This window comes from Onychostoma macrolepis, chromosome 07 (genome assembly GCF_012432095.1).
Source record: "Onychostoma macrolepis isolate SWU-2019 chromosome 07, ASM1243209v1, whole genome shotgun sequence".
NCBI lineage: Eukaryota > Metazoa > Chordata > Actinopteri > Cypriniformes > Cyprinidae > Onychostoma > Onychostoma macrolepis.
Window position 1 is genome coordinate 19,891,268 of NC_081161.1, and position 15,174 is coordinate 19,906,441.

The 15,174-nt window shown below is 35.9% G+C and overlaps 1 protein-coding gene across 1 annotated transcript in view; it reads left to right on the forward strand.

The window, feature by feature from the left end:
- si:ch211-186j3.6 (neural-cadherin) overlaps window positions 1-15,174 on the forward strand; it is a 303,408-nt gene that overhangs the window by 120,953 nt on the left and 167,281 nt on the right. Inside the window, exons 2-4 of the mRNA XM_058782964.1 lie at window positions 7,370-7,567; window positions 8,516-8,741; window positions 10,906-11,110. Of these exons, the coding sequence (XP_058638947.1) occupies window positions 7,370-7,567; window positions 8,516-8,741; window positions 10,906-11,110 (629 nt within the window). The remainder of the gene's footprint in view (window positions 1-7,369; window positions 7,568-8,515; window positions 8,742-10,905; window positions 11,111-15,174) is intronic.

A 15,174-nucleotide genomic window follows, 5' to 3' on the forward strand; every position in this document is an offset into this window, starting at 1 on the left:
TATATTAATATTAGCTGTCATTGTAATTATATGGTAAAACATTATTTTAATAGTCAACTTTAGACATTCTAACTATAAGTAACTTTGGTTACTTACACTTTATTTTAAGGTCCAGTTCTCGCTGTTATCAAACCATTAACTACGACTTGTGTCTCAATAAACTCCTAATTTGCTGCTTATTAATAGTTAGTAAGGTAGTTGTTAAGTTTAGGTATTGGGTAGGCTTAGGGATGTAGAATATGGTCATTCAGAATGTGCTTTATAAGTGCTAATAAAGAGCCAGTATGTTAATAATAGGCATGCTAATAAGCAACTAGTTAATAGTGAGAATTGGTCCCTTTACTAAAGTGTTACTTTAATTTTGCAAATGCATGTCAACTAGCAGTCATTTGAGTATTGGTAGACTGTCCACTTAATATCTTTTAACACTTTATTTTGATGGTCCCTCAACACACATTCTACTGACTATAGAGTAAGTAAATTTTCAATTACATGTCAACCTAATCCACTGTCTCAGCATAACCTAAATGTCTACTATTACTATTAGTTGGCATGTAGTTGCAAACTTACATTAATTTACAGAGTTACAAAGTTAATAGTTTTAACCAGTAAAGATACGTTAAAATGATCAAAAGTTGCTGTTCATTTGAACTTACTATACATCATTTTTGGAATCCTTTCAAAAATCCTTTCAAAGAATTCCACAAAAATAGTAATCAGCACAACTGTTTCCAACACTGATAATAAGAAATATTTCTTGAACAGCAAATCAGTATATTAGAATGATTTCTGAGGGATTGCTTGACTGTGAAGACTAGAGTAATGGCCGCTGGAAATTCAGATTTGCCATCACAGGAATAAATTACATTATTTAAAAATATAAACATTATATGTGAAGCCGGTTTCTCAGTGATCTGTACGGTTAGAATCACACTTTGAGGTTACAGAGATGAAGTCCTAAATCGAGGCAGCTGAGATACCTCACTCAAGCTGTCACAGTGTTTGTGGGATGGGTCGATCCCAACCCGCCAAAGTGGCCCTCTTAGTTTTCTGTTTTCCTTTAGTGGTCGTTGATCTGATAAAGGCTTTGATAGGTGGAAGCAATAAGAGGGAATCTCACCTCGCTCAGTGGAAGCCAAACAGATGAAATCCAGTGGGATTTGGGCTCAACTGTAACCGTGTGAGCAGCAGGGGTGATTAGACAGCGAGGCCTGCAGTCAAGGTAAAGCCCACATTAAACCAGCTCAGTGTCAAACCCCACTGTAATGCTCTTAGGAGAAGACAGGACTCTGAGCATCTTCAGTGCGGTTTAATACCCCGAGCGCTCTAGGAAATCTCAGTTGTAGCCGCCCCGTTCAGGGAGCATCTTGAAAGATATCAGTGGCTTCTGCTGAAGAATTGAGATAACATGGCCAATAACTTTAGAAGGCAACTTTTATGATTAGGGCTCTGATATTTATGAGAAATATAAATCCAAGATATCAGTAAACTTTTGTGTAATTTTCTAGCCAATATCTATGTTGTAAAAATTATTTTTAAAAGATGTTAAAAAAAAAAAAAGATTGCATTTTCCAAGAAAATACTATTTCAGTTTCTTCTACTTTAGAATGTTACACAGAGGTGGAAAGAGTACAACAATATTTTACTCGAGTAAAAGTACCATTACATTAATGAAATTTTACTTAAGTACAAGTAAAAGCACCAGTCTAAAAATCTACGCAAGTAAAAGTAAAAAGTAGCTCATTTAAAATTTACTCAGAGTAAAAATTACTTAGTTACTTTTTAACAGTGGGAGGGACGCAAAACGGGTTAGGCCAAGGGTGTCAAACTCAGTTCCTGGAGGGCCACAGCCCTACACTGTATAGATATAACCCTAATTGTGATATTTGTGGTCATATATCGTCCTGTTCTAGTCATGATTTAACAATTCTGTCAGTCTGTGTACTCAAGGAGCATGAGGTAATTATAGTGAGTGTGCGACGTTATAGTTGTGAAGGTGCAGTGCTGATCAGAGTTGTGTGTCATTACAACATATTGATAATTGAAACATTGCTGTTTAATAATGGCTCCTCAAAAACCTGCTAACAGGACAGAAATGGAATTTTTCCATCAGTGTGTGTAAATGTGTGTGGGGTCACTTTTATTCACCACATTATGGCTTTTGCATTTGTCATTTTCAATTTGCATATGCAATTTGGTGTCAGCAGCTTTTCATTTTTTTTTTTTTTTTTTTTTCCTGTGTCTTTTCTTTAATTAAATGTAAAAAGAAAAATCTGAGTACCTAACCCTTTATAATAAGATTATGAAAGTGACAATTCCACAGGGGAATCCAAATGGCCCTTTGTAATCTTCTGAGAGAGTATTTAATTAGCGCTCTCTCTCTCTCTCTCTCTCTCTGTCTCTCGTTATTTCTGTATTCACTCTTTCCCATTCAAACTCGTTCTCTTCCTGTCTCTCCCTATTTCTCTCTCCCCTTCCAGTTTTCTCAGTTCTCGCTGTGAAACATCTCTTTTGCCCGGCCCCAGAGACGCAGGACTCCTGTTAGTTAGCTTACGTGCTGAGTTCAGAATGAAAAAAAAAAAAAGCTCTCATGCAGACGGCTGCAAATTGCACCTCTCCCTCCCTCTGTCAGCAGAAATCAGGAATGAGAGAGTATGACAAAGAATGAGAGAATGAAGGCTGATTGGACTTGAACTAGTTGGGTTAAAAGGGATCAACAAACTTCATTGTAACTGTGAATCAGGGCCAGAAATTAACCAGATTTCTAGAAGAAAATGCCCTGGATAATTACAATGTGCAGTTAAAAAAAATATATATTATGTTTTGTATCTGTTGAAATATTGCATATCATTACACAGCTCTGTGGAACACTTGATTCTAGCATTTATTTTTATATAATGACTGTTATATTGTACAATTGACCATTGGCCTTGCCAACCATAATCCCACATTGAGCCAGTTTCATTCTCTTGCATCACTCTGCCATCTTTCCTCACATAATACTGGCTTATTAAATTAATATTTAATTTCCATTCATGTGTCAATATCAAATACAAATATCCTCATTTGAGATAAAAAATAAATAAATAAATAAATAAGGTGTAATCTAGTTCAAAATGCAAATGCCAAGGTCCTGAAATGTATTTTGCGTGTTGGTTTGATACACTTTGAAGAAGCCATTTATTTATTTATTTTTGCAGAAATGTTGATGCAGAGGCTCTAAAAGTTTTCAAGTGGTATAACCACTGAGAAAACAAAAATACAAAACACTTTCCTTAAACCTTGAATATGCATGAGTTATGCACATAAATGCATACATTTTGTTGTAATGCAAAGCAAAGCAAAATGACTTCCTGTTGGGTGAACCCCGGCACATTTGACTGAAGTAATATTTAATATTAAAAAATACATGCATAAAGAAATAAAACAGTGACAAACTGCATTCTGTTTGGAAGAATTTCAGCTTTTAATCATGTTTTTCATTGTATTGTAGCAACCACAAAATATCAAAATTACTTTTAATTAAGAAACTGGCAACATGTTCACCCAGAGGTTGCACTACATATAATTTGTCTGTTAATTTGACTTTTGACATTTTTTTAACACTTGCCCTTTGATGTGAGGTTGATATATTGCAAACCTCTGTGGAAAGAGCTCTTTTAGTTTTATCTTTTTCTATTTTATTATTCTTTTTTTTTTTTCCACAGTGTGTAAAGGGCAACAGACATTGTGCTCTTGCTTGTGGTCATGATTTAATAAACAGTATCCCATGAATTATTGGACTGAACTAAGCTACACTTTCTCTCTTACTTTCATTTATCTCCATAAATTCATGCCTCTCCTGTTGTATTTTCACTGGTGTTTTCAAAATGTATTATTATATATATATATATATATATATATATACTTTTTTATTTTATTTTATTTTTTAGTTTTCTAATCCCAATTAGCATCCTGTACTGGTGGAATGTTTTTTAAGTTAATACAACCTTATAAGATTCTGTATGAATCACATTTTTAAATTCTGTTTACCTCAATAGTTCCAGACAAAAAATGGGCCTCACATCATTGACCCTTATTTGTTTTGTAAGTAGTATGTAATAATTTTCATTGTAAAAATTAGTTATGAAGGATAATATGGGTGATAAAAGAGTTTCTTTGATGCATCTGTATGTATGTTGTAATTCTTACTGTATGAATTTGCAGATTATTGAGCTTGTGCTTCAGTAACATAAAGCAGGTGGGAAAACATTGCAGCTTAATGCTTTCATTGCCCTTTTTTCCTGTCTCTAAATGCTGATTAATTTTCTTCCGCCACGGCTTTGATCCACAGTTATTTTTTAACGCTATTCTTGTCTTTTAATGACATTGATTTATGCAGTCTTTTGGCAGCTTGTGTTTTCTCTTTCCTGTTGTCCAAGTGTGGTTTTAATTCCGTTTCCATAACAACCTCAAGGCCGGTCCAACAGTGTTGTAAATTGTCTTAATCCCACATTGTTGCTTTTTGGCTTTTTACGCTTATTACATGCTTCTGTTTTCAGCCTTGTTAGTGAGTTTCTCTTTCACTCTCTCTCTTTCTCTTACACAAACCCACTTTTTTGATTTCCTCCATCTGTTTCCCATCATCCAGGTGAAATATGTCCTGTAAAATCTCTAATGCATGTCTTTCGCTGTATGAATCTTGAACCGCCAGCTGCAGTGCCGGTACAGTGAGCAGAAAGGAAGTTTAGGAACTTTATTCAGAAGGAGGCTGTGATGTTTATCAGTTTTGCACGATCGCTGATGGCCCTCTGGCTCCAGCATGGCATTCATCCATCTATCAGAGCTCCTGAGAGGCCTTCACCAGCCTCCTCTCTCTCTCTCCCAAGGCTCTCAGTGTCTCTATCCATCTCTCACACTGGGAGTGCTTCTGACTGGCAGGTCATGTTAAGCAGCTCCTCATACAGGCACCCTGATGCTCTCACGGTGCTTGTGGGAGCATTTAGGGTGAGCAAAACAGTGCTTTTTAGCGAAGAGAGTGTGAGGGTTCATGCACTTCAGAGTTCTGTATATGCTGTAAAAACAAGTTGCTATAAATTTGGATTGGGCGGTATAAAGTTACAGTGTAATTTTAGAATTGTGTCAACTGGTAAAGGAAATCTGCAGTGCAGTTTAATAAAGAAGAAGTTTAAGCAGATACACAAACCTATAGTAGACACTTCCAGTATTTTTTATCTTTTGTGTTGTAACACCACCTTTTATTTACATTTTTTATTTATAGAAAATTAAAAACTAAAAACGTTAATTTAGAGGTGCAGATCTATCTATCTATCTATCTATCTATCTATCTATCTATCTATCTATCTATCTATCTATCTATCTGTCTGTCTGTCTGTCTGTCTGTCTGTCTATCTATCACTTTCTAATGAAAGTGATTTATTTATAAAGCCTTCAAATGTGGCTCATCCAATCGCTATTGTGTTTTTTTTTCCCCCTTCAAAAGTGTTATGTAATGTTAAGCTGTTTTTGTACTGATGCCAGACTTATCATTCATTTGTTATGAATAATCTTACTTTTTGTTTTGCGTCAAGCCCTGCCCCACCCACCAACCCACACTGTCATCTTTATGTCACTGGAATATTGAAAAATAGACATTGTTCACATGCTACATCTATTCATTCTGCAGATGCTTTTATCCAAAGAGACTTAAAAATGAGAAACATCACAAGCAATTTATCATAAAAGCCAACAATATTTGTAGTACACAAACTAGAGCTTTTTTTTAAAAAAGTAATTAAACACTAAAAAAGGGTTTACTTTTTAAAAACATTAATTCATTTCTTACTTTGAATCAACCTAAATACATTAAGTTAGACCAAATTTAAGGGTTATTTAAGGTATAAAAAGACTCCTTGAGGTAATAACATAAGGTATCATGGTATAGTAAGAGCCTTTACGCATGGTTGTGGATGTATTAGTTATGTAATATATGTTGAATTTCTGATATATACTGTTACTGTGATATAAGGTTGTGGCCATGCCACCCACTCAACAAGACAAACTAGATTTTGGTGGCAAGAAATGGTCTTGCTTATTGTGTCCATGTAGATAATGACCTGTGCATAAGTTTGAACTCTGCTCTGGATGTGGTTGAGTCAACGATGTGTTTTGTTATGAGCAGCTTTTGCTGTATACACAAAATGGAGTGACCTTATGGCCTGTTATGAGCTTGGATTAGCTGAGACATACTCCTGACTCACCTGAGGGATTTGCTTTCTCTTTCTGTGCCCTCACTCTCTCTCTCTGTCTGTATATATATATATATATATATATATATATCGATCTTAATATGGCTCTCTCTTGCCCACCTCCTCTATCTATTAATCTATTATTAATAATCATTTTATATTGATCCAAACCTAGAGCTTAAGTTAATCTTTTTCTAAGCCTCCCCCACTAACTCCCACTTCTCTCGCTCAATCTTTCTCTCTCTTGCTGCTCTTCTGTGTCTCCCCAGCAGAGTGTAAGGTAGCAGGTGTGCTGTCACAGGCAATGAAAGGGCCAATCACCTGGGGAATCAAAGAGCCCGTGACTCTGTCACTCCACACATCTTCTGACAGACAGCCCACTATTTATACCTCTCTCATGGAAAAAGTGAGAGCAAGGGGAGGAATTTCATTAGAAAGAGGAAAAAAGAAATAAATGGAAATGGGGAGTTGCGTTTGAAGGGGCGATTGAACGAGTGTGAAAGTAACGAAAAAGGGAGAAGGCATCGGCGTGTTGTTTCTGTTTTACGGCTGACAGGGTTTTCTTTCTTTTTGGCCTTTAGCTTTTTTCGTTCATGCATTTCCATGATGATACCGTGTCGTCCATAAATGTGTGCTGAAACTGTCTTTAGTTCTGTTGCTTTGCAAGGCGATGATTGTGATAAAGAAGGAATGTTTAATGAGGCGACACAGCAGCTAAACGTAGCAAGCGCTGCCATGAGGAAAACACTCCACTCATTAGTATCTGCCATTCTCTCCAACTTGCATGTAAATGTGTCTCTGCATCTGTGATGTTTTGTAGCTCACATTTTTTGTGAAAAATAAACATCAAAACTCAAAACTGAGACTCTGATACTGCTCTGAGGACGTGCTGTGAAGAAACCCATATCATGACACAGTCATGCAGGGCCTTACGCTTTGTCCTGTGTCACAAACTGAAGATACCAAACAAAATCGGCAATTAAAATAAGCCGCTCCAGCTATTTTTAGCTATTAATGTTTTTTTGTTTTTTTTTCTTCGTCTTCTCTGGTTTTTATTTGATTTGATACATTCATGATTAGGGGCATTTCTCAGTACAGTTTGAGTGAATTGAATTTGAGTGTGGAAATCTCTGTATTTACAGGTCCCGACTGGTATACAGTGAGAGTGGATTTGACGGTGATGGATGTCAATGATAATGCCCCAGAATGGACGATGGTCCCTTTCCCCTTCCTGAGTGTGGTCTCTGCTAATGCTCCACCAAATACTCTAGTCTACAAGCTTCAAGCCAGAGATGGTGATGAGGGCATCAATGGAGAGGTGGAATACTTCCTGTCTGATGGTAAGCATATTTCCCATTTGCCGCCTTACTTTATATCAATGTTAAAAACAGCTGTGTACATTTTTTTAGGTTTCTTTGATAAGTAGAAAGTCCAAAAGAATAGCGTTTAGCTAAAATAGACCGCTTTTGTAACATTATAAATGTCTTTGCTGTCACTTTTGATCAATTTAATGCATCCTTGCTAAATAAAAGCATTCATTTATTTCATCTCCTTTCAAAAAAAAAAAAAAAAAAACTTACATCAAACTTTTGAACAGTAGTGTATAATGTTACACATGCTTTCTATTTAAGGTAAATGCTGTTCTTTTGCTATAAATGCTGTTCTTTTCAAAGAATCCTGAAAAATGGGATACAATAAAAATGTACACAACTGTTTTTAACAATAATGATGATAATAATAACAACAACAGTAATAACACTAATACATGTTTCCTGAGCAGTAATATCTGCTGAAAATTCATCTTTGCCATCACAGGAATTTCATTTAATTTTAAAAATATATTATAATAGAAAACAGATCTTTTAAATTGTTAAAAATATTTCACAATTTTTCTATTTATGCTGTATTTTGCTCTATCCATCTATCCATCCGTCTATCCGTCTATCCGTCTCTCTGTCTGTCTGCTACTGTTAGTTCTATAACAACAATAATTTTATATTAATAATTTTATGGTAACACTTTACTATAAGGCTCAATTTGTTAACAATATTTAATGCATTTACTAACAATGAACAACATTCATTGTATTGCATTTATTAATTAAGGCAAGTATTTATTTACAAATGTATTGTTTTTCGTTGTTCATCATCTATATATTTGCTCATAATACATTAATATTCATTCATACAAGTTGGATGATTCCTAATTCATTAACAAATTTGAACCAATAGAACATTACGGCAAATCATAAAATTTGCATGAGGATGAAAAGTTTTGTTATGCAACAGGAGGTGACGGGAGATTTGAGGTGGACAGGAAGAATGGTCACGTGCGGACGACAGGCCTCCCCCTGCAGAGAGACAGAGAATACCTGCTCACAGTGGTGGCTGCTGATCGGCAGGGCAGCCGCAGTCCTCCCGCTGTAGTGTCCATCATCGCAGGCCCAAGAGCTCCTCAATTCACCAACGTGTCTTATACAATTTCCATACCAGAAAACACCCCAGAAGGCCAACCGTGAGTAAACCCGTAACACACACACACGCATAATCACACTCCCAATCTCGTAAATGCAGCAAATCTTATTTCCATAGTGTAATTCTAGCACACCCTAAATGCATCTCCCATGCCGTGAGAACACCGCTTATCCATCAGGGTAACAAATAGAAACAGGATCATGCTGCACTTACAGCCATCCGTGCGCCCTCTGCTTCTCACTGGAGCGTAGCTTGTGTGAGTCATCGTGTACTACACGATGCAAAATTCATGAAATAATGATCTTTGACTATGTCAGGGTACTGTGATATGCATTAAAGATGCATGAACATCAGAACTTTGTTTCGCTCATATAGACAGCCGTGAGAGGTTAACCATGCGTTACACCAGGTAATATATACGATAAAAGCCTCTCTATTTTTTTGCAATTTAATTAATTAATTTTAATTTGCTCCCACATACTGTATAGGTCACAAATAGACCCTTTATTACTTTGTCTTTGTACAGTGAGTGTTAATTGTGTAGCCCTTTGATATTAGATGAGTCACTGTGAAATGACTTGCATGATGGTGCTACAGGGAAGAATGATTAGCCGTGCCCTACACAGATGTATTAAATCAGGCTTTGCCTTGTAGCGAATTATCCTAAATCCATGTGGAATAAGTGCCTACTAGATCCATTTATGGCAGCTGCATGTCATTAAATATGCATTGCATGCTGCGGTGTATTATTTTCCTCATACACACCTGTGATTCCGCCATATTGTTGTTTTCATTAAACTTAGACTTGGCACCGGCAGGCAGATCTTCCTGAATTTGGTTGGCTTCATCCATAGCGATACAAAAAAACGGTTAATGTTAGGATAAGTATATTGCTCATGGCACCAAAGTGGGGTGACGTTAATCTTATCCCCAAATGCTCTGGTCTCTGCCAGACAGCAGAGGCACGCCAAGCCAACACGCAACCTCTGCCAATGGGAATGAAGTTGTAATAACCACAATACCTGAAAGGAAGTCACATTTACCTTCGTTCGTCTGCCAGTCAGCCGTTAAGCTTCTTTGGGATTACCGAAATACATTAATGTCGATCTTGACTGCTTGACTGCATGATTATTATAATTTTGCCTTCATTTTCTAGTCTCTGAATGTATCAAAAAACTGAAAAATTGCAAATTAAGTGAAAAGCTCCCATAAATGAATGATATCATTTAACAGACTGCCCCCAGAAATGCTCATACATTCATATAAATATTACATATATAGGCTTTTGTTAGTTACATAAGAAGAAGAAGAATTTTATATTCTGATCCCTGATCTTATCCAAAAGTATCTCATTTAAAATGAATATTAGCACCTAAAATGTGGCATTTGCACTTGGTGATGAAGCCATCAAGAGCCAGTTAGCATACAGTATGATATCACTGACGTTAAGCCTTTGCCTAAACTTTTCCAGAGGCAGCAAATTTTGAACTTGTTGAGAACTAATTGAGAATATATTAAGAATTTTGTGTCCCACGGCAAACAAGATGTGTGATTTATGGTTGTGGTTAAATTTTATGTTTTCATTATCTAAGTTTAAGCACTGGACGTGATTTGACCCAGTGAGTAAAAAAACAAAGTGATAATAACAGTGATCAGTAAGGCAGATGAAAATCACAACAAGCATCCAGATGAGACTAAGTGAGAGATATTTGATCTATGTCATCCAAAATGAGGAGAAACTTTTCCATTTCCAGTTGTTTTCTTCAGTAATGGGTTTGGTAACCAGCACAGTACTGTATGTTCTTTGATGCTGTGTAATTGTAAATTGTTTATTCTATATTTATACGGGATCAATGATCCTGTGGTCAATCTCTTACCTGCTGTACCCATTTCCATTTATCTTTACATTTATTTCCACAACAAACAATCCTCCACTTACCCACATTCAGTTACGACCACATGTATAAAGATATAATGCATTCACTTTGGAAGTTATGTTGATAGAAACTTATATTCAACAGATATCCATATTGGCTCAGATGCCCTTGGTGCACTTATCGTCTTATTTAATCCATTCTTCTTTCCTTTTATGTTTGTTCATTTGTAGTACACCATAATCAATTAGAGTCAATAATCATAACTGATTACACCGTAATTGATTTTAGCCAATCAGGTTGTCTCTCTCTTTGTCTTTTCTTATCCAGCTTCCTAGTCACTCCAGCAGTGTCCTTCCAAAAACAGCCAGTAACTTACAGCTTGCTCATCAATCCCAGCAGTCTTTTCAGCATCCAGCCAGAGACGGGGGAGATCAGTCTGACCCGTACTATAGACTATGAGAGCGACCAGCACCGCTACCTGCTGCTGGTGCGGGCCAGTGAGACTCAGGACAGTCTCAGCAGTGCTGCTGAGGTGAGTGCTCTCATATGCTAATGATGGATTTATTTGTTTATTTTGCACCCTTGCATATATATATATATATATATATATATATATATATATATATATATATATTAGAATTTGCATTTCTGTATTTCTAAAACATTTGAATTTTTATACGGCGTTATATATTTTGTTTGGAGTGTGACAAGAAATTGGTTCATTATCCTTTGGTTCACTAGACTAACTTCATTACTTCCAAAGAAAGATCTAATGAGTGATAAAAGTAGTTTTTGCTTGTAATGAAATGTATAGTGGTGGAAATATATTCATTAGGTAGTTTATGGGGGAAAAAAACATAAATATTACAGTACAATGACTGTTAAAAAGACAGTAATAATCTAAGTGAAAATAATCTTCAGTATTATGAAGTTTTCTAGGGAATTTGACATCAATAGAAATGTAACTTTTAGTCAATATTATATTTATTTCTCAATATGTTGATATAAGCGGTTGCATAGCAGCAGGGAAAAAAGTGCAAACGGTTAAATAGCAGTTAAATAAATTGTTTGATGGTAAAGGATTCATGTCATTCACTCATCCACAGACGAATAATTGCATGATTTCAAAAACTTGTATGATTTTGGCTGTCCATTCAAAGTAATTTTTTTATGCAAAAACAATATGGTTGAAAGAATAGATAGCTAGGTAGTAGGGATGTAACGATATCAAAATCGGCTGAGAGGCCAGGAAGGAGCTAGGAAGGTGCAGTACTACAGGGTAATTTCCAGTTGCTCATGTTTATTAGAGACATGCCACCAACCAGTGATGATTTGAGAGTGATATTTCAAGCAAAAGAAAACAAAAGAAATAAACAAAATAACAAATACACAACAAAACAATCACTAAAGCTACAAAACACAAAGAAAAATGCTGTCAACAGCAAAACCTACAGCTCAAACCACTTGTAGGGGCACTTCTTCCAGTTTAAACACATCTCACAGCAGACATGCACTTCAAGTCAAACAGTTTCAGCTTTCTGCCCCCACCTCCCTTACAACTACAAACACACTGTATTAAATGGGCTATTTTCCCGCCAGACATTAATGGAACGAACCATTTCCATGGGGGAGCACAAATCCCAGTGTACATCTCACAATACAGATTTCCTCAAAACATAAATATGAAAGAAAAATACATATAACACAAATGAAAATACCAAAGAAAACACCGCTTATATGCAACATAACCACACTGAAACAGACTTATATACATATAACCGACGTGTTATATACACTCCGTGCCCAAATTGGAGCTGACAGGTAAAAATGGTCTACACATCCACGTAGCACCATCCAATATAAACAAATAAATCATACAATACACTAAAGTACCGTGAAACCCACATGGTCTCTTGTTGTTTTGCCTCTACAATCGTTACAAGTCACAGAAACAAAACAACACTTGCAAAGCCACTGAGTAACGTTCATAAAGTTATGATGCTCATAGTCCATGGGACATAATCCATACACATTTTGTCAATGAACACTTGAAAAAAAAAACATTGCTTCCTTCCAAACAGCCGCAACATAAACACAATCAGATATTAAACTGGCGCTTTGGTGATGATGTCAGCATCCCGATCGTTATCACAGAAGCCAAACAAATTAGAATATAATAATAATAATAATAATAACAACAACAACAACAGTAATAGCCATATATTGGAAAACAATTGCACTGTAAAATAAATGAAAATGAATATTTCATAGGTATATTATTTTTGCTTTACACTATAGTAGGGAAATTACAGTACTTCTTGCCTAATTTCTACACTTGAAAGGGATATTTTGAATTTGGACTGCATTTAAACCGCTAGCTCTCAGCAATTCATACTACACTGCGTTCCCAAATGCACGCTCAACTCACAGCACATGCAAAAACGAGTTCGCTGCATTCATTCGCTGTGAACGGAGCCGTTCTGAGGCGCCGAAAACACCGGATCATGAGCTGATTGTCTCAGCAATGTGTAAGCTTCACTTTGAAAAACGCAGCGCAAACAGACTTGATGAAGCCATATTGTGTTTTTGGTTTTAGTTTGTTTGACAGATACTGTGCCAAAGCATAATGACCCAAAACTCAACTTTAAAGACCTTTTATGTTCTCTCAACAATAGTTTTTTAGTTCTGCTCAGTAAAGGTACTTTGTTTAGCCAATGTAAATTTGGTTATTCATGCAATGCTGATTGTCTTATTTTGCTAATGGAAAAATTCTTGTCACAGCAACTGAAACAATAATTACTGTCGTTGAGATAATTCATTTGTATCTGTTTCCTGGAAGAAAAAAAGAATGTTTAAGAAGTCACCACATTATCAAATTTATGTTTGACAAACATTAATGGATAAGTTAGTCTAATAAATAGACAACATTGTCTTTGTTTGTAAGACAACTTACAAAACTAAGATATCCAGGAAAAGGACATAAGTGGTGGAACATACTCTAGGCCTCAAAACTAGGCACACAAACCTCAAGAACGGTGGCAATCAACACATGTTAAAAAGATGAGCTCTTTACGTCACAGTACAACAAATAACTAACAATAATGATAAAACAACAACAAAAAAGTTTAACAGCAAAACAATAATCCTATAACAGTAACTGTATAATTTATTCATGCTGTAATGCATGCTGGGAACACAGCCTTAACATTTCAACAATATGAAATTCTTTGTTCAGACAACTGTTTGACTAGTTGGGACAACATTTGGGATTATTTTGTTGGTCTGACAAGGGTTTTTATGCAATTTCAAGAAAATAGCATTTTTTAGTATTTGAGACTCAAAAGGTTTGAGTTTGAGTTTGCAGTTGCATTTTTTACAGTGAGCTCCCACCATTGCAGCATGAATAAATTATGAGGTTAGTGTGTTATAATCTTAATTTTTTTACCACTTGTTGGCATTATTTATGTTTCTGTGCTTTTTTTTTTATTTCCCCCAAACCACTGTTTGTTATTGTTTGGTGATTTTAAGAACTCATTATTTTACTTATTTATTTGTTGATTGTCACTGTGGTTAAGATCTGTGTGTTAAGTGTGCACTCATTTCAATTTTAATATTATATGTAAACTTGAATAAAGATAGACTAATATTGATAACATTCATATTATTTATGCTTACCATTCAAATTTTGGTCACTTAGGCTGAACAACAACAACAACAAAACTATAATCGAGAGGGTTGTGACACTGGGGGAAATGTAAGGGCAACAATTTAGTTGAAATCAAAGAGATGCCTTGCAGTCCCGTTCATTCCTTTTACAGTAACACTCCCCTAGAGGATGTAGTCTCGCCTCATCACAACTTGATCTGGCTGCTCAGTGATCCATACATCTGTCCTGGCCTGAGGCAGGCCAGCCAAGATCCAAGCTATTAGCTGTGGAATGTCACAAAACAATGCAGCCACCGTGTGTCTAACTGCAGATGGGGAGCAATAGGGCATGCAGACAAAAAAATACACTAAAAGACTGACAGACCCTTTTGACTTCAAGAGTCCCTTGAGACGTGGTCCAGAGAGAAGTTTGCCTGTTGCATTCTCTGCATTCAGCCACACCGCAGCCCATCTGTCACCCTGAAATCACTCTATAACTCTTCTCACATCTCAGTTTCTGGAGACCCCGAACACCTGTGCTAAAGCACCAGTTAAAACAAACAAAACAAAACACGGTACAAAATGACACAATTAACAATGTGCAACATGAACAGGCTTTAGAGTCAATAATTATGGCCCATTCAGTCACAGTTATTCACAGGGTTCTCACAGTCGTGGACAATCTGAAAATATCAGCGATATTTGTAATTGTTTTCCAGGCCTGAAAAACCCATGGTAATTTCTGTATTGGATATACATTTTCCATTTATGATCAATAAATTGCAATAAATTAAATCATCTTTGTACTTCCAGATTGTATCAGTCATATCAGATCTTTTTTGATATAATATATTTGTTTATCATTGGTTTTACTATCAACAGAATAACCACTGAAAGTAAAACTTATAAAACCAGACTCTGAACAGTTACTGAGATCACAAAACTTTCCCT